A 21,653-nucleotide genomic window follows, 5' to 3' on the forward strand; every position below is an offset into this window, starting at 1 on the left:
GGGGATACAAATCGAGAGCTCTGGGGTGCAGCTAGAGAAGGTCCTGTCACCCACAGAATGTAGATGTTCTTGAGGACAGCTAGAAGACCAGAGTCAGACGGACAAAGGTGGGGAGTAGACAGATAATAAGCCATATAGGTACTGAGTGAGGATGAGGATTTTGAAGTTGACTCGAAACCTGATAGGAAGCCAGTGCAAGGACTAGAAGACAGGTGAAATGCATCCCTGTTAGGATTCTCGCTGTCATATTCTTAACATATTGAAGATTGCTCAGTGTGGATTTAATTTCCCCAGTGAACAGGATGTGCATTTATTAATTCTAGAAAAAAAAGCCTTTCTTGATTTTTCTAGTTCCTAGTTTCTCTAGTTCCCCTTAAAATAAACTATTATTCCACAATGCAGAGTATTACATGGCCAGTATTTACATATGATATTTGTGATTTAAAGAAATTAACACAAGCAGCTTTTGGGGATTTAGGTGAGTTATTGCAGGATAAAAGACTAGAGATGGTGGTAAGAAAAAGATAATTTGGGGAAAGTTGAGGAATACACTGATAACAAGAACACTTCCTAATGGGGTTAGGCATACTTTTGATGAAGATGATAAAGTTAACAGACTGTATGTTTACATAGATACTGAAATGAGGATTGTATTTTAGATTTTGTGTAGTTGCTGGCATTGAACTGTGTGTTGGATGCACATAAATTAAAGGAATGGGCAAACATAGCTGATGCTGATTCACAGAGCCAGCATATTAAGATGTTTGTAATTAGAGGCAATTTGTTTAAATAACTAGGTATGGATACTGATGTGCAAGAGAGGTGGAAAGGCTGTTTCCTTAAGCCAGCACTATAAAATATTTTATTCTCAGTGAGATGCTGCCATTTCATAGTGGGTTTCTAACACTGTGTATAGTTCCATCCACATAGTGCCTTTACTTCCATCCATTTCTAATCTCTTTATCCAGTACAGAGGATTTGGAGCCTATCCCAGTAAGCAACGGACACAAGGCAGAATACACCCTGGACATAGCGCCAGTCCATCACAGGACAGACAGACACAAACACACACATACCAGGGCCAGTTTTCCCATAAACCAATTAACTTACCAGTATGTGTTGGAGTGCGAGAGGGAGCCATATCACACATATGGAGAAAAACCATGTAACCCAGAGAAAACATGTAAACCCCACCCACACAGGATGGCAGTAATTGAACCTAGGACCCCAGTGCTGCAAGATAGCAATGCTAACCACTTTGCCGCCATTAGAAATGGATGGATATCTTAGTTATCTTTCTAGTTCACAGGTTTGCATGCATAATTTAATTTTGAAAGCCACTGAGACATCAGGTACTACTGTTGTATTTGTGAAAAAGAAACAAAACAAAAAGCATACTAACAACTGTGCCATCCTACTCCTTAGTTAATACATTTTATTATTTATAAACAGTTAACCTTGTTAGCAAAATATTTTGAATTATATTTTACCCTATTTTTTCTTTAATTTTGTATTTAACTTATTATATGATAGTCAGATTTAATGTATATTTAAACAATGAAAATATATTTTTACAAGATGCGGGGGAAAGTGAAACAACTTATTACAGTGCTAAATTTAATATTATTGATTACTAATAGTTTATGCTAACACCTAACTTTCTTAATTAGATGTATTTAAAACAGTGAACTAAGTGTAACATAACATTCAGAAATACAATCGAGAATAGTTTTGTGGTGTTTGTATAGATGAAATGTTTCTAAAATGTATAACGTAACAAAATTAAAGACGATTAAAATCTGTAATCTTTCCACTTGTAATGTCATTAGAAAGTACAACAAGTTTCTGCTTTGTCTAAGTATGGTATCAAAAAGTAGTTGAAGTGGTGAGAAAGCTGTGCTTAATGATAATTAAGGGACTTAAAAGTAAAAAGAGATACTTCATATTGATTGATTAATTTTAAAAAGTTATAAATGCAGACGCGATTGTTGCCATTAAGCACTCCAGGCAGCAGAACGTTTGTTCTGTACTGCTGTGCTCCGCACCTCCTCCCTCTCTCGGTGCCGGGTCAATAAAAACGTCATATTTACAATTTGTTGATAATAGAAATGTTAAGTTCTCTAAAGCTCTGTGATAGTTTACCCAGGCAGCAAAAGATCAGCTACACTGGGAAGATACGACATAGAAGGTATGATTAATAACCTTTTAAATCTGAAGGGAGATCTAAAGGGATCCCCCCCACACACACACGATAGAAGCAAGAAGGAATTTCTTTAGATACGCGATTCCATATTATATTCGCAGAAAAGCTTAAAACTACCACTTTTTATACATGTTATTTCACATGTTAGTTAAAGACTTCGATGCTTAAAATGTTAAGAGAGAAATGGAATACTGGTGTGTATTTTTTCTTTAAAGTACCGAGACCAGCCATATACTGTAATACTGTATGTTCATGTTCCACAATTAATATCGTTTATGGCATTCACACGCGTTATGCTCCTATTCTTTTTATGCTCAGCTACTAAGATTTCCCTTCAGTGGTAAAATTCCATATAAATATTCAATACTAAAACGGGCACAGTAAAGACATTAAAATCTTTCTTCGACCGACCAACGCACCACGAGTGCCCCTGTCGGTCAACCAATCACGTACCACAGTATTGCGCGATGACGTAGCCAATTACCCTCGGTACGTGTCTGTGCCGCGCACTTTGAATGGCTGCATCTGTACCTGTTCAGACATACAGTTCTGCAGTTAATATTGCTATTGCTAATATTTACTGTTCTTTGGTACTTGACATGATATCTGTACCTTTCCTGTCTTTTTACAGCAATAGGAAAAGGATGTCTGTTATTGTACGAACACCTTCAGGAAACATAAGGTTATACTGCAAAGGAGCTGTGAGTTATCTTTTTTCACATATCCTTTGGACTACTTAAAAGTCAAGTCAAGAAAAAGTGTTTTCAATTCAATTTGTTCAATTAATTTGTTCAATTTAAGTTAATTTGTTCAATTTACAGTTCTAACATTTACCAAGCAAATGGTAAATGTTAGAACTGTAAATGTACAGGTGGAAGTACAGGGTTCATTCTGTGTCCTATTCAAGTTGTGTTCTACTTCTTCTGTTGTGTAGCATTATCACTACTGATAACATTTATATAAAACCTTCCAGAATAGTTAAGTATTTTAATTGTTTTTCTTTGTATTTTTGAGACAAAAGCAAATATTCACCTGTATTTGAATTGTATCTAATCAATTGTGAATACCAATTTAGCTTAACCAGTGAAGCTGTTCCTTGCGTTTTCCTAAAACAATTCCCATGTTCTAATGTGATACAAGCTTTATTAAAGCGTCTCCTTTCTGTTAAAAGGCAGATTACAAGCTTTCCTGTGAAAACAAGTGAATTGATTCTTTTCTACACCAAAGAGCTTTCTTTGGATGGCATGTTGTAGAGAATTACAGAACAATCAACCATAGTTTTTATTGTTTTTTGGCTTAACTTCTTTCTTAATTTCTACTTTTTTCATAAGTAGTCACTTCAAGCATACCTCCTCTTTTGTCTACATTAAATATTGTCCAAATGTTTGTTTAATCTTGAATTGCTTATAAATCTTTTTGAATTTCATTTGCTGCTTCCATAGTATTTGCTACGCATAATATGTTTACTAGTTTGGTAACATCTGTAAACTTGTCTAGTTATAACTTATACCTAGAATTACTGTTAAAATATATATAATTGATATATATTAGGAAGATTAATGAACATGAATTTGAGCTGTTTTCTATTATCCAATTCTCAATTGAAATTTACTGCTACAGATTTCTTTTAGCTGTCTTTAAGAGTGAAGACCATTGAGACCACTGAGTGGAAAATTAAATGCATTAATGTAGTTAGTCCAGGAAAAAAGCCAACCACATCCTGTAAAGAAAAATATTATGAGATCAATAGATTACAATATCAGATTTTTCTTATTTTGATTTTTTTTCAGAAAGGGACAATGTAAATATGTTGTATTTGTTGAGTATTATTATATCAGTAGCAGGATTTCATACAAGTCATGCTGCTATCTTTTGCTTTTAATCATTCAAGCATGTATGAGTCTCCAATTAATATATTTGCCAAATTGTACAAAGTACAAAATACAAAGTGCTTCTTATTGTCTTTGAAGAAAAATGTGTTACCTTTTCTACAGGATACAGTGATTTACGACCGTCTTGCTGACAATTCCAGATATAAGGTTATTACCTTAAAGCATTTGAAGCAGTTTGCTACTGAAGGTTGGTGAAATCATTAGAACTGTAAAAAAATAAAATTTGAAAATATTACATTTTAATGAAACAGACTTCATGCTTTTTTCATGAAAGCATGCTACTTTATGTAAATATGAATATTTATGAAAGCTTTGAACTAAAGTACGTTTTACTCAAAATGTGTTACATTCCAGTTAAATGTATTAATTTGATCAGTATTGATTAAATTATTTATATACTTCACATTCTTCATTTTCTAAATCACGGTTTGTATTGTGTATTTTTTATACTTCTATACAGCATGATAGCTATAAATGTGTTTAATAAATGAGAAACAGACCTCGATTGTTAAGATGAGGGTCAAAAGTAACTTGCAACAGAAAAACAGTGATGAAGATCAATTCAGTAGCCTTCGTTTCCTTTCCCCTGTCTGTCTCTTACAGAATACACATCTCTTAAAAATACAGCATTAACAACCCCTTTATCCATCAAAGTCTTCGTCCCATACACATTGATTGAGATCAATAACAACTGGTAACAAAGGGCTTAAAAAGAGTTTAACATATTCTAACATGACTAATACAACGTGAAGGACTGAAGTTGTAGGAACATTGAATCATTTGTATTTTCGGTGCATTGTAAAGTGTTAAAGGTTTCCATATCATTGGTCAGAGTAAATATAATGTAGCATACACAGCAGTAATATTACATAAACAGGGAAGAGTTGAATTTATACATACACAAGCTGTTCTCAAAGCAGTCTAAAAATTGGTTAGATCTCACAAATCTGTGCTTAACCACACAGATTTTTGGTAAAGCCTTTCTCATCCTTTGTTTCATTTTCATTAATGTCATCCTCTGAATTTAAGTATCTAAGTGTCCTTAATATAGGAACTAAAATGTTCATCAACGATTAAAACACACGTCTTACGTCTTACACCAAAAACACCATTTCATTTTCCTTTATCCCTCTATGTTGTCAGTACAAAAGTGACCTTTAGATCTGAGGTAATTAACTAAATAACCTAAGTTCATTTTTTGTACCCTGCAGGATTAAGAACACTGTGCTATGCAGTTGCTGACATATCAGAATCTTCATACCAGGAATGGATTAAGTTGTACCATCGAGCATCTACCGCACTTCAAAACCGAGTTCTGAAACTTGAAGAAAGTTACGAACTTATTGAAAAGGTGAGCCATTCCTGTTAATCCTTCTTGCTCTCAACGGTCAAAACCCACAAGTATTGTTGTTGGTAGTGTTGTAGAAATGCAATTTGTAACTTTTTTTTCTTGAAGGTCCTAACATGACTACGTTACAATTTTCCATTTTACAGCAGCCATTCCATTCAGGTATACAGTTAGAGGTATTATACCAGGGGTCAGCAATCTTTCACAGGGGCCATTACAAGAGTTAACTCATGCACTTGTTTTTATGGATTTGCATGCCATTGATACTTTTTTAATGTCATTAATGCTTACTGTCTGTGTCATGTATGATTCATAAAAAATAACATTGAAATATAATAAAATCTAAAATTACTAAATTAAAATGCACATCTTACCATTTAGTGTGATCTTTGCCCTTGCTGAGTTCTCCAATTTCAGGCTTGAGTGTCAAAGAAGATCAAGCAACAAGAAAATGTACTATTTTCACCACTATAGTCATCACATTGTTAAACTCAGAATCTGGAATCTTAGCACAAAGATTTTCCTGATGAATAATACAATGAAGCTTTACAAGGGTTCATCATTGTGTTCCGCTATGTTCTTTTTGAATCCCTTTATTTTTTCAACCATACAAAGGGCACCATCAGTCATCACAGAAAATATTTTCTTGATTTCAATTTCTCCTCCCTCAAAGTTATTAATAAATGTCTTAGATATATCTTTATAGTTGTGCCATGCATGAGATTTAAGCAGGAATTCTTAATTCCATCTTCATCATATTATCTTGCAAGAATTTGTAATCACAATATGTTGTTTATCTCCACACATTCAGAGCACAAACAGCATGGTCTTTGTTAAACAAATTTATATTCACCTCTTCAAAAGGACTGAAATAAATATTTAACTTCTGGTTTCTTAGTTACAACTCTTGTGGCCAAAATTTATTACTTTACGCTTAAGTGTGAAAAAGCAGATTACCAGCTTTCCTGTGAAAACAAGTGAATTGATTTTTTTCTACACCTAAGAGCTTTCTTTGGATGGCATGTTGTAGAGAATTACAGAACAATCAACCATAGTTTTTATTGTTTTTTGGCTTAACTTCTTTCTTAATTTCTACTTTTTTCATAAGTAGTCACTTCAAGCATACCTCCTCTTATTTTAGAATTATATTTATCTTTTTGCATAATGCTTGTATAATGTAATGCTCAGCTTTCGTCTACATTAAATATTGTCCAAATGTTTGTTTAATCTTGAATTGCTTATAAATCTTTTTGAATTTCATTTGCTGCTTCCATGGTATTTGCGATGCATAATATGTTTTCTAGTTTGGTAACATCTATAAACTTGTCGAGTTATTACTTACACCTAGAATTACTGTTAAAATATATATAATTGATATTAATTAGGAAGATTAATGAACATGAATTTGAGCTGTTTTCTATTATCCAATTCTCAGTTGAAATTTACCCAAATGCCTACTGCCTCCATTTAGAGATTTAAACTTTCATGAAAAGTTAGTTTTTATTAAAAAAAAACCTTCTAAAAATCTGAATACATCATATCTTAGTCTGAGTATTGTACAGATGCAGCCATTCAAAACGAGCGAGGTACACCACGGTACCATGATCTAACTAACGAGGACAGGACATTAGCTAGCCAATATGATAAAGGAATAAATTACCTTTTTTGCTAATTTCTTTAGCACATTTGTACAAGCACTTGGAATCTGTCCAAGCCCTACTTTGTCAGGCATTTTCTTTTACTATAACGGACATAAAAACTCCCTTGCTTTTAACAGAGCGTTTCATAATTTCTAACAACGAAAATTATTTAAACGGCAACACTTATCATTCAACCAGAGCTCAAAATATCACAAGGATCCTCAAGAGATCAACAAAGACTGTATTAAAAGATACTTGTATCAGATACATGAGAATCCAAGCTTTTTTATCTACGCTTTCTTATTTACGCTAAGAAGTAATCTTTAAAATTTATCACACAATAAAAACTCAAATTTCTGGGGCGTCCGTATACCAGAGATTATGGTACCGCTTCAGAAGGGTGTCTACCAGTCAGATTCCAGGACCGGAATTATCTGTTTTATAATCGAGAATATGTAATCACGTATCTAAAGAAATTAATAATGATATTAATTTAAGGATCTAAATATCTAAACCTATGTATCTATATAGCTGGTAGTATTACTGTATTTCACTTTCTTTGTAAACACGTTTTGTTAACACCCGAATCACAGGTGGATTCTGTTTTTTGGTCTGTAGCTCAAATACTGTTTAACTAAAAAATAGACACAAGAAGAGTATTATTGTACAATGTTGTGAGGCTCTGGCGGAAACTGAAGAGTTATAGAGGAGACAGGTTGTGTATCACTTCTTTTGATACTTGTAAAAAAAACATTCCAATGTTAATGCGACACGGAAGATAATGTGGTGTATTGGTCGTTAGTGAAAAGATTTAATCATTTAATCTCTTTACTGTGCACATTTTAATCTGATTAGTATTGAATATTTATATGTAATTTTACCACTAAAGGGAAATTTTAGTAGCTAAGCATAAAACGCAGAGGAGCATAACGAAGGTCATAAACGATATTAATTTAGGAACATAAACATATTATGTGAACTGTATGTTGCTGTTATTGGTATTTTAAAGAAAAAATACACACCAATACTCAATTTCTCCTACACTATATTGACATTTTTTATATTTCAAAATAACACATTCGTACTGTACTGTATGTACAGTACACAGCGGTACCGCAGGTTGAACTGTAGGGCGCAAATCCACCCGAGCCCAAAAGCCCAACATATTAGGGGGTCACTCGGCTCCTGGGGGAACTGGCGCTTCTCTGAGTCCGACATCATCAGCCGTTCACTGTTCATCCTCCTGCTTCTGACACCAATGTAATGAATTTGGGTTCGTTGAGGACGAACACAGAGACTCAAACTTGTGGAGTTAAAAACTGCACTTTATTTCTTCTCCGTCACCACCCGCCAGCAGCACTCCTGCACCCAGACGAGAGTGAGACACAAGACAAGCCCGCCAAGAGTGCGGGCCCGAGAGAGAAAGACAGAGAGAGAGAAAGAGAGAGAGAGAGAGAGAGAGAGACAGACAGAGAGAGAGAGACACCAAGGGGTACAGAACCAGGGAACTATTTACATGGAAAACGGGCGCTCTCCCCAGACTGTACGCCCGTTTCACTGTTACCTGGATACCTCTTGGGGGATATCCTCTTGGGAGAATATCCTCTTGGGGGATATTCTAACAACAAGTGATTATAAGACGATCTGTCAAAGTGCAATGAAATACAATATGCTGGACAGTATGCTTCTCAAAGTGCTTTACAGGATAACAACAATAACAACAACAGTTTTACAAGTCCTGGGAGGAAGAATATCATCAATATTAATAATAATAAACTTTATTTTATATAGTGCCTTTAAAGGTGGCTTTTTTTTACAAAAAACTTTTTTTAAATGCATTTGCATTTGCACACAGAGCAGTGTTTACTTGAACATGGAGATGCCATACTGAATAATTCCTGCACACAACCATTGCAGCGGAATTTGCATCGTTTGGCAGGGCTATGATTCATACAAGTGGTGGTGGATTTGGAGACAAAATGTATTTACATTGGGTTGGTGTAAGTGGAGCACTAATAAGCCCAAAGCTCTACTTATTATTTTGCAAGAGAATGCACCTGACAAGCTGGACAGTATGCTTCTCAAAGCGCTTTACAGGATAACAACAACAATTTACAAGTTCTGGGAGGAAAAATATGATCAATATGAATAATAATAATAATAAACTTTATTTTATATAGCGCCATTTAAGGTGGCTCCTCAAAGCGCTTTACAGGATAACAACCGATGAAACAACAGTGGCTGGGGGTTGAAAATACCTGTGAAACTGGTTTGTTTACAATGTACTGTAGACACAGAGTGTTACACCAACGCATTAGCATGTTAAAGCGATTCCATTGAGGAGCCGGGCGCGATAATTGTTTTGTTCCTTGATTTTCTGATCTGCAAGGCCATTTGGCTGCAGCGAATGTGAATTCTGTCTGAAAAAATAAAAGTATTTTAATCAAGATTCCCTTATAAAATTAATGTGAAACAAAACAAAAACTAATACAATCTACAGACATTCACAACATAAACATATCTTAAAACATTTACATATATTGTTAAATTATTACTTTAAATATATACTTTAAGTTACTGAAACAGCCAGTTAATAAAATCCTTGCAATTTTGTTCTTGTTTGGAGGTGGGGATATTCTGACAACAATTGATTTAAAGACAATCTGTCAAAGTGCAATGAAATACAATATTACGGGGGTACCTTTAAAGCGGAGACGATGAAAATAAAGTTTATTATTAATTTGCTGGACAGAGAGGCGAACATTATTATGCAGAAGACAAAGTTAACGATTTACGTTGTATTGCCAGATTGTGAATCAATAAAAATATTTAATTAAACACGGGTTTGCGATTTAAATGGAAATGGGGGTGACGGGAACTCTTAATCTAAATAAAAATAAAATAAATAAAACAGGTTTTGATAGTTAATAACCACTTTATGCGCAAAACACGGGTGATTTTTCTTCCTCCTGATCAGTTTAGAAATCTGTGTACGCTGTAAGGTTTTTACTTCCTAATTAAACTTTTAAAATACGCGTTTCGAATAGAAGCAGCATATGCTGTTTTCTTCCTGTTATGTAGAACAGATCAGCAAGTTATCCAGAGGAGTGTCAGATGGTGTCAGCCAATCACCATTCTGAAGCCTACCGTAATCTCTGGTATAGGAACACCCCAGAATTCTGTCGCATTTTCATTTTAGGAAATTATGAAACGCTCGGTTAAAAGCAAGGGAGATTGTGCGTTATAGTGGACATAAAAACAAGAGTTTGCTGCACCGTTATTGGAAACCCAATTTTAACACAAATCGCCGGCATTATATCCTAGAAGACACAGAAAGAAAATGCAGACGAACTAGGGATTGGACAGTTTCCAAGTGCTTGTACAATCGATGGAAATGTTCAAATAAATGTGCAAAAGAAATAAAAAAATCATTTATTCCTTTATCATATTGGCTAGCTAATGTCCTCTCTTTGCTAGTTACCTGTGGCTGTGTTTCTGCGTTGCATAGCAATGAGTGACTATATTCTCAGGCGGAGGAACGTAAACAGCTTAATATTCGTGTTAAATAATGTTTTTAAATTAAAATTCATTCTATACAGCAATCGCATATTTGGGGACCGTTTCATAAAACTTTGAAGCTTAAAATGTTTAGGGAGAAATGGAAGACTGGTGTGTATTTTTTCTTTAAACTACCAAGACCAGCCATATACAGTACAGTTTACATACAGTAATATGTTTATGTTCCTAAATTAATATCGTTTATGACCTCCAGATGCGTTATGCTCTTCTTCTTTTTATGCTCAGCTACTAAAATTTCCCTTTAGTGGTAAAATTCCATATAAATATTCAATACTTAGCGGATTAAAACATGCACAGTAAAGAGATTAAATGATTAAATCTTTTCACTACCAACCAATGCACCACGAGTGCCCCTGTCGGTCATTTTGACCAGCCAATCATTTACCGTGGTAGACTGCGGTGGCTTGTGGGTAGTTGCGTTCGGTATGGGTTTGTACCATGCATTTTGAATGGCTGCATCTGTATGTCCATTAATGCTATTGCCTAAATACAATTTTTTTTATGTGGTTCTACTGCTACCCCTTTTCTATTATTTTTGTTTCTCTGGAGCAGACTGTATCTGCTAATGTTACATTCATCTCCATCAGTTAGTCTTTTTCCTGTTGGAACATATGTTATAACTAATGCAATAACTTCTATCTCATGCATTTGTTTTTTCTAATACTTCTAGTATTTAAATATATTTATTTAATTACCTGATCTATTTTTTTTCCCTTTGGTTTTCTTTTTGACATTTCTCTCTGTGTATCTTTTATTTTTTCCTTGGCTACTCCTTTCTTTGGCATTCTTTCCCCACAGGAATTATTTTCAAAATGGGAAAAAATGGTTGTATTCTTATATCTGTGCATCCTTAAGTATAAACATTGAACACTTATAGTGCAATCCCATAGTCTGGACTTAGTTAATTGCAGTTAGAAAATGGCAGTTTTGTTGATTGAGTATCTGTGTGTAGGCATCCTCTCACGAGGCACCAGTAAATGTAGGGGATTTGTGCTTTTACTGGGTTAATTATTAATTGTAGCAGTAAGTCACAAAATGATTCTTTGATGGCTATTAGAATCAACCTTGCAGGATAACTCAAACAACGCACACACACGGATACTAATACACAAGAATACATTTATTAATGCATAAAATGTGCATATAAACATAACAGAGTACAAAAGGTATATACTCAATCACAAAGAGTTACAAACCAAGAGGGACATATATTCAGTATATCATTCATTTAGACCGTTTCGTAAATGAACTTGGTTACAACTTCTACACTAGATACTAAAAAGCATGTACATCACTCAAATTAAATTGATATCAACTGTTGTTGAGGTAACAATTGAATTCTCAGGCTGTAATGCAGAATGTTGAATACTCATCTAATCTGTGTGGATTCAGATCTCCCGCGGACACAAACAGCGACAGACTCGTTGCTGTGTCCAATCGGTGCTCTCTGGCTCGGTGCCAAGCAGTGGTGTTGCGGCTTGCAACGTGGTGGAAGGAGGAAGAGATTTCTACTGCGATGCTCTAGCAGTGGGTTCTCTGAAGACCGGCTAGTTAGTTCTGGCTTACTAGCAGAGTTTCTGCACAGGAGAAAAGTGACTGCAGGTCCAAGCAGATCACACTCTTTAAACAGGAAGAAGACCGGTTCGTTCCTGATATAGCGCTAATTCTGAATACCGATTTCAGCTGTCCACAGTTCCGACCGTAGTTCACATGTTGATCAGGTGAGCTTTCGCGGTGGGTTCACGAGGCTTGCTGCTGTGCTAACCTTAGGTGGATCCTTTGGTTACACACTGGCAACCTCCGTTCTCGACTCTTAGAACAAAAGTTAAGTCCTGCACTCGGGCACACTGGCCGTTACGTGATTGTCCGGGCTGAGTCTGAGGATGTCCAGGAGGAGCTGAGTCGAGAATGTTCAGGAGGCGCGCTGAGGAAGCCCTGTGCTGCCTGTTTTACCTGGAGGAACTACAGTCGTTCATTGGTTGAAAGTTTCATGGGCATTCAAGACCCACGTGGGGCTAACCGCCCTACCAGTTCCTGATTGGCTGAGGATGAGTAACAATGCACTCTGACCTTGGGGTTATAAACAACTTGGGATGAGACTCTCCTAGACAGTATAGCGCCAGAGATGACTGTTTATTAGGGTTGCTGGAGAATCTCAGTATTGGGACTTGTTCCTTATCAGGACACTCTATCGGCTAGAAAAACACCTTAATTGTGAACCAATTGGAATGGCCTCTCTTTATCAAGCACCACTGAGATGAAGGAGAGAGGGACTGGCAAGGGAGCAGCAAACTTAATTTGTCTTTTACCACATTTGTAATTATCTAGAATTTACTCAATTTTACAGGTGTTTTCCCTCTTGCTTCAACATTAATTGAAATGCAGTATTTAGAAAATGTTCAGTTATATTACTAGGGTGGTATGTTACATACTGAATATATGTATATTGGATTATTTTAATTAATTTTTCTTTTAACAACATACTTGTTCATTGCATACTAAAGGTAAAACAGTACATCTGTAAGAAAGAGCTACTTCTAGATGCAGCCATTCAAAATGCACGGTACAACCCCATACTGCGCGAAATTACCCACAGTTCGCCGCATTGTACCGCAGTACGTGATTAGCTGGCCAAAATGACCAACAGGGGCACTCGTGGTGCATCGTTTGTTAGTGAAACGATTGAATCATTTAATCTCTTTACTGTGCATGTTTTAATCCACTTAATATTGATTATGTATATAGAATTTTACAATTAAAGGGAAATTTTAGTAGCTGAGCAACTTTGTAAAAAGTTATGTTTTAACCTTTTCTGTGAATACTTACGTTCGTTATCGCACTTAAAAAATGCATACTTTTTAGAATTTGATTAATAAGGAATATAATATGGAATCGCATATCTAAAGAAATTAATAACAATATAATTATATTCATATAGCTCAAAATCTATTTCTTTCTTTCTAAATGTCTGCATCAGTTTAACTCATTCACCCGCGATTACTTGGAAACTTTTTGCCTGCCCTGTTTGGTTAAAGCTTAAGTTGTCAAGCTCCATGATTACGTGTGTGGTGTAATGGCTTAGGCGTGTGCCTTGTATGCTGGAGATTGGGGGTTCAAACCCCGCTATCGCCATGAGATTTCTTTTAACAAATAAACATTTCTTTGAAAAACTAAAATAGCGATATTATGGACACTACATTGACATTTTTTATATTTCTAAATATCACAACATGTTTGAAGCTAAGTGATTTATTAATAACAGCGAATATTTTCAAACTACTACTGTACTGCCACTACAGTATAGCTTATGGGATATACATTTATTTGTCCTGCATTAAAGTTTAACTCATTCAGAGCACCCTACATTACAAACTCCAAGCGTTTCATTTTGTCTATTGCTACAATATCGACAGCAATGTAGTTAAAAGGAACATGTCAAAATGGTTGATCGAGTTAACAATTTGGGTGTGGTGAGTTTCAACTGTTTCCTGCCAGTCTTGGGCGAATAGGAAGGTTTGCCTATTCTACTTGTACATAAGAATATAGTGGGGGAGGAAAAGTGCCCGCGGTAATTTTTTTCACTGACAGACAAAGTTTTGTTGTGTTAACTTACCCTTTCTTGCAAAAATTCTAGAACATGCTGTCACACTTTAGTTACATAACCACCTCATGACAAACAACATTTTCAAACCCCTCCAATCTGGTTTCCGTCAACTTCACAGCACAGAAACTGCCCTGGTCAAAGTCACTAATGATCTTCTAATAGCTTCTGATTCTGGTTCTCTTTCTGTACTCATCCTTCTTGACCTCAGTGCTGCTTTTGACACTGTTAACCATAACATCTTACTCTCTCGTCTTGAAACTGTGTTTGGAGTTTCTGACACTGCTCTCAAATGGTTCAAATCTTACCTCACTGATCGCTGTCACTTTGTCTCTCTTAATGGGTATAGGTCTGAAATTGGTCTTGTTAAGTCTGGTGTTCCTCAGGGCTCAATACTCGGCCCCTTGCTCTTCAGCATTTACATGTTTCCACTTGGTCAGCTTTTAAGATCACATGGCCTCAGCTATCATTTCTATGTTGATGATACTCAAATATACATCCATACCAAACCTGACACTGATGTGGCTGTCTCTATTCTATCTAATTGCATCTCTGACATAAAAAATTGGATGACTCAAAAGTTTCTTCATCTTAACTGCGACAAGACTGAAGTCATACTTATTGGCACCCCCCATCAACTTCGTAAAGCCAGTCCCGTAACCCTATCTGTAGATGGTTCTGTACTCGAGCTTCAATCTAAATTGAAAAACCTTGGGGTTATATTCGATTCTGGCTTAATATTCGACCCACATGTGCAGCATATTGTCAAAACATCTTTTTTTCATCTCAGAAATATTGCTAGACTACACCCTATGCTATCACTAACTGTGGCTGAAAAGCTGATCAACACATTTGTATTCTCTCGAATTGACTACTGTAATGCTCTACGGGGGTATCTAAATCTGCTTTGAACAAACTGCAGTATATCCAAAATTCAGCAGCCAGAATCCTGACCAGGTCTAGTGCAAATGATCACATTACTCCTATCCTGGAGTCCTTGCACTGGCTTCCGGTCAAATTCCGTGTAGACTTTAAAATTCTCATGCTCACCTATAAGGCTCTGCATGGCTTGGCACCTCAGTACCTGTCTGAACTATTATCGCCCTACTCCCCACCTCGCAACCTTCGCTCTTCTAATTCTGCTCTCCTTACTGTCCCCCAAGCCCGTCTACATTGTATGGGTGACAGGGCCTTCTCCTGTTATGCCCCCAAACTCTGGAACTATCTGCCCAAGGATATTTGTTCTCTAAACTCCTTCGAATCCAGACTTAAAACCTTCTTCTTTAGAAAAGACTTTACTTACCTGGTTCCATTCTTCACCTCTCTGCTTTTCTTAGTACCACCATCAATGGTCTCCTCTGTATATTGTAATTGGGTTTTATCTTGTGTATTCTTTTTATGTATTGTTGTTGTCATTCTGTAAAGCGCTTTGAGAAGCCACCTTTAAAGGCACTATATAAAATAAAGTTTTTAAAATTATTATTATTATTATTAACAGAACTATGCTAACAGAGCCGCTTCTAAGAGCAAGGTGACTTTCTGCTATCTAAACCATTTTTACAGCTTTTAAAGTCACGCAATGTTTGAGTTAGGCAGGAACATGTCATTGTATCTTATCTTTTATTTAATTTTTTTAAAAATAAATATAAGGCAACCAGCAATCAAATGTCCTGTTTTTTTCTTAACACGTGTTTTTCCATACTGTAGTTTGAGTCTTTGTGTAAGCTGTAAGTTTTTTACTTCTTAATTAAACATTTGAAACACTTTAATTTTGTAAACGCAATACGCATTCCGTACAGAAATAAAATCATGTTTTCTACAGGTGTTAAGCAGATTAGCAGGTTGCTCACAAAATAGCACACCGTCCACCACTTCCCAGTGATATTACTTTAATATAAACAAGATCTAGTACCTGGTGCAGTTTTTTTTTTTTAAACTTATTTTGAATTAATCGAATCCCAGGTGTGAGTTCATAAAGCCAAAATTATGTACCATCCCTACATCTGCGAAACACCTTATCATCTACTGTAAAGCTTTCAGTGCTTTGTTTGTGTATATACTAATCGCAGTGGGGGCAGAGTGTGTAGGGAAAGGTTTATGCAGCAATTAAATTGGGTATCTGTATTCTTTACACCTGAAACATTGATTTCTCTGAAAGCATTTTCTTCACTGTTTAGCTGATCTTTTGCTGCGTACACATGCTTACACAGCTCCCTCTGTAAATTCTCATACTTGAAAGCTTTAGAGAACTTTACATTTTTATTTTCAACAAATTGTAAATATGACGCTTACATTGGCGTTTTTATTCATTTTTCACTTAAACGTATGGAGGAGTGTCAGCTGTCATGTAAAATGGGTGATTTTTCTTCCTCTCGATAAGCTTAGAATCTTTGTGTACGCTGTAAGTTTTTAACTATTAGTAATCAATAATATTAAATTTAACACTGTAATAAATTGTTGCACTTTTCCCCGCATCTTGTAAAAATTTATTTTCCTTGTTCAAATATACATTAAATCAGAAAATAAGTTAAATACAAAATTAAAAAAATAGGGTAAAATATAATTCAAAATATTTTGTTAACTGAAAGATAACTACAGATGCAGCCATTCAAAGTGCGCGTTACAGACACGTACCGCAGGTGACGTCGCTCAGTATGACGCAAGATGACGCGGGGCACCGCAGTACGTGATTGGTTGACCGACAGGGGCACTCGAGGTCCGTTGGTCTGTCGTAGAAAGACAGTAAACGTCTTTGCTGTGCCCGTTGTAGGTATTGAATTTTACCACTGAAGGGAAATCTTAGTAGCTGAGCATAAAAAGAATAGGAGCATACTGTAACGCGTGTGAAGGTCATAAACGATATTAATTTTGGAACATAAACATACAGTGTATAGCTGGTCTTGGTACTTTAAAGAAAAAAATACACACCAGTATTCCATTTCTCCCTAAACATTTTAAGCTTCGAAGTCTTTAACTAACGCGATACCGGAGTCAACAAGCATACTTTTAGAATTTGATTAAAAGGGAATATAATATGGAATCGCGTATCTCAAGAATTTAATAATGGTATTCGTGTGCTGCGACAGGGCTGTGTAGGGCTGTTTCGCCTGCCTGTTCATGTGAGCTGTCTTGTAGACGTGACTACCAGCTGACAGGTTGTGTTTTCGAATCCAGCTGGTGCTGGTCTTTTCTTTTAACAAACATTTCTTCGAAAAAATAGAATAGCGATATTATGGACAATCAATTGACTTTTATATTTCAAAATATCGCAACATGATCGATATTTGCGATATTTTGAACATATCTTCCCTTCTGACAGCGGTGCCTGCTTCTATTGTGTGTGTGTGTGCAACAGAGTAAATTTTTAATAGCGTTTTAAGCGAATAGGTAATTAGATTGCTCGTAAACCTAATCGCTTTTTCTACATAAACACAGCATGATTACTCTCTGAAAATGCTTTTCCTTTATTTTTAAAGTAGGCTCAGATTTCAACTATAGATCGTATTATTATAAACTTTCTTGGAAAAATGTATTTTATGTAAACCATGTTTGCTATTAATTCATTTAGGGCTAAAATACGTTCATTGTCTTCCAATCGAGTCGAGTTGACATTGGAAGCCTGCCACACCCGGACTGTTAAACCAACGCATTAGCACGTCAAAGCCCATTGAGGGTATTGAGCCAGTATTGGCTTTAGTATTCCCCCCCTCTCCCCTCAATTCAATTCAATTCAAGGTGTTTTATTTGCATGACAGATGGGTACAAGCAGTGTTGGGTATGTATATTGTAACGCTTACGGCAGACAGGCACTGTGTAACAGCCGGCGCACCAGAGCAGCGCACCGAGGGAGCGTCTGCATTTATAACTTGGTTTTTAAAATTAGTCAAGCAATATGAAGCATCTTCTTTTACTTTTGAGTCCCTTAAATACATTGAACACAGCTTTCTCACCACTTAAGATTGCTCTTGATACCATCCTTACACAAAGCAGAAGGGAGATTTTAGTGCCTGAGCATAAAAAGAATAGGAGCATACTGCAACGCGTGTGAAGTCCATAAACGATATTAATTTTGGAACTTAAACGTTCAGTATATGGCTGGTCTCGGTACTTTAAAGAAAACATACACACCAGTATTCCATTTCTCCCTAAACATTTTAAGCATCGAAGTCTTTAAGTAACGCGATACCGGAGTCAACAAGCATACTTTTAGAATTTGATTAAAAGGGAATATAATATGGAATCGCGTATCTCAAGAAATTAATATGCAATAACTGAGTCAAGGGACTCAGAGGATCCAAGGCTAGACTGAGTATAATAGGCTTCGGGCTTCTATTGTGACATCTACTGTAAATTACAGAAATGTTAAAAGTAAACAAAATAAAGTAACTAAAATGTGGTCTAAAATCACCCCTTTAGACACCCCTTTTACTTCACTGGTGTCAGATATGAAAGGCAATAGTCTCCCGTTCTGTCTGCTGTGTGTTGCAGCAGAGGGACTCCCTGCCGCTGAAAGGGGCAGAGTAACTTGCATGCCCTCTAGTACAGTTTACACATGCACGACTTTAAAAGCTAGCAAGACAGGTTTCGATTCACATTAGCTGGCGAGCCTTGTTAAAAAAACGAATGATAATGTAACATGCCACTGTTCATGAACAAAGTTATACTGAGATTTCCTAAGATACGCGATTAAAAAATAAATAAATAAAAATTTGAATCTCCCGCGGAACACATTCCATAAGAATCAGTGGTTTTACAGTATATATCGCCTTTAAAGGTGGCTTCTCAAAACGCTTTACGGGATAAAAACAACCAGAACAGCAGCAACAACAATATTGTATTTCGTTGCACTTTGAAAACCAAGTAATAACTTAACTATACAGTACGTGCAAACGTTTCGTATGTTGCTGTCGTGAATGTCTGCGTACCCATAAGTATCTTATTTGCCTTGAGTCTGTCTACAGTATCTCTGTCCCACTACCCCCATCTCTCCCTCAATTCAATTCAAGGTGTTTTATTTGCATGACAGATGGGTACAATTCTTGTTGGGAATGTATACTTTGATATTTACACCCGGCGCGGCACCGAGGGAGCGTCTGCATTTATAACTTGGTTTTTAAAATTAGTCAAGCAATATGAAGCATCTTCTTTTACTTTTGAGTCCCTTAAATACATTGAACACAGCTTTCTCACCACTTAAGATTGCTCTTGATACCATCCTTACACAAAGCAGAAGGGAGATTTTAGTGCCTGAGCATAAAAAGAATAGGAGCATACTGCAACGCGTGTGAAGTCCATAAACGATATTAATTTTGGAACTTAAACGTTCAGTATATGGCTGGTCTCGGTACTTTAAAGAAAACATACACACCAGTATTCCATTTCTCCCTAAACATTTTAAGCATCGAAGTCTTTAAGTAACGCGATACCGGAGTCAACAAGCATACTTTTAGAATTTGATTAAAAGGGAATATAATATGGAATCGCGTATCTCAAGAAATTAATATGCAATAACTGAGTCAAGGGACTCAGAGGATCCAAGGCTAGACTGAGTATAATAGGCTTCGGGCTTCTATTGTGACATCTACTGTAAATTACAGAAATGTTAAAAGTAAACAAAATAAAGTAACTAAAATGTGGTCTAAAATCACCCCTTTAGACACCCCTTTTACTTCACTGGTGTCAGATATGAAAGGCAATAGTCTCCCGTTCTGTCTGCTGTGTGTTGCAGCAGAGGGACTCCCTGCCGCTGAAAGGGGCAGAGTAACTTGCATGCCCTCTAGTACAGTTTACACATGCACGACTTTAAAAGCTAGCAAGACAGGTTTCGATTCACATTAGCTGGCGAGCCTTGTTAAAAAAACGAATGATAATGTAACATGCCACTGTTCATGAACAAAGTTATACTGAGATTTCCTAAGATACGCGATTAAAAAATAAATAAATAAAAATTTGAATCTCCCGCGGAACACATTCCATAAGAATCAGTGGTTTTACAGTATATATCGCCTTTAAAGGTGGCTTCTCAAAACGCTTTACGGGATAAAAACAACCAGAACAGCAGCAACAACAATATTGTATTTCGTTGCACTTTGAAAACCAAGTAATAACTTAACTATACAGTACGTGCAAACGTTTCGTATGTTGCTGTCGTGAATGTCTGCGTACCCATAAGTATCTTATTTGCCTTGAGTCTGTCTACAGTATCTCTGTCCCACTACCCCCATCTCTCCCTCAATTCAATTCAAGGTGTTTTATTTGCATGACAGATGGGTACAATTCTTGTTGGGAATGTATACTTTGATATTTACACCCGGCGCGGCACCGAGGGAGCGTCTGCATTTATAACTTGGTTTTTAAAATTAGTCAAGCAATATGAAGCATCTTCTTTTACTTTTGAGTCCCTTAAATACATTGAACACAGCTTTCTCACCACTTAAGATTGCTCTTGATACCATCCTTACACAAAGCAGAAGGGAGATTTTAGTGCCTGAGCATAAAAAGAATAGGAGCATACTGCAACGCGTGTGAAGTCCATAAACGATATTAATTTTGGAACTTAAACGTTCAGTATATGGCTGGTCTCGGTACTTTAAAGAAAACATACACACCAGTATTCCATTTCTCCCTAAACATTTTAAGCATCGAAGTCTTTAAGTAACGCGATACCGGAGTCAACAAGCATACTTTTAGAATTTGATTAAAAGGGAATATAATATGGAATCGCGTATCTCAAGAAATTAATATGCAATAACTGAGTCAAGGGACTCAGAGGATCCAAGGCTAGACTGAGTATAATAGGCTTCGGGCTTCTATTGTGACATCTACTGTAAATTACAGAAATGTTAAAAGTAAACAAAATAAAGTAACTAAAATGTGGTCTAAAATCACCCCTTTAGACACCCCTTTTACTTCACTGGTGTCAGATATGAAAGGCAATAGTCTCCCGTTCTGTCTGCTGTGTGTTGCAGCAGAGGGACTCCCTGCCGCTGAAAGGGGCAGAGTAACTTGCATGCCCTCTAGTACAGTTTACACATGCACGACTTTAAAAGCTAGCAAGACAGGTTTCGATTCACATTAGCTGGCGAGCCTTGTTAAAAAAACGAATGATAATGTAACATGCCACTGTTCATGAACAAAGTTATACTGAGATTTCCTAAGATACGCGATTAAAAAATAAATAAATAAAAATTTGAATCTCCCGCGGAACACATTCCATAAGAATCAGTGGTTTTACAGTATATATCGCCTTTAAAGGTGGCTTCTCAAAACGCTTTACGGGATAAAAACAACCAGAACAGCAGCAACAACAATATTGTATTTCGTTGCACTTTGAAAACCAAGTAATAACTTAACTATACAGTACGTGCAAACGTTTCGTATGTTGCTGTCG

The 21,653-nt window shown here is 36.2% G+C and overlaps 1 protein-coding gene across 3 annotated transcripts in view; it reads left to right on the forward strand.

Moving 5' to 3' along the window:
- Positions 1–21,653, forward strand: part of atp8a1 (ATPase phospholipid transporting 8A1) — a 372,853-nt gene that overhangs the window by 266,571 nt on the left and 84,629 nt on the right. For all 3 annotated transcript variants that reach the window (XM_088910036.1, XM_088910046.1, XM_088910027.1), the window contains 3 exons: positions 2,835–2,904; positions 4,198–4,282; positions 5,307–5,446. In XM_088910036.1, the coding sequence (XP_088766162.1) occupies positions 2,835–2,904; positions 4,198–4,282; positions 5,307–5,446 (295 nt within the window). The remainder of the gene's footprint in view (positions 1–2,834; positions 2,905–4,197; positions 4,283–5,306; positions 5,447–21,653) is intronic.

Source organism: Atractosteus spatula, chromosome 1 (assembly GCF_055471065.1).
Source record: "Atractosteus spatula isolate fAtrSpa1 chromosome 1, fAtrSpa1.hap1, whole genome shotgun sequence".
Classification (NCBI taxonomy): Eukaryota; Metazoa; Chordata; class Actinopteri; order Semionotiformes; family Lepisosteidae; genus Atractosteus; species Atractosteus spatula.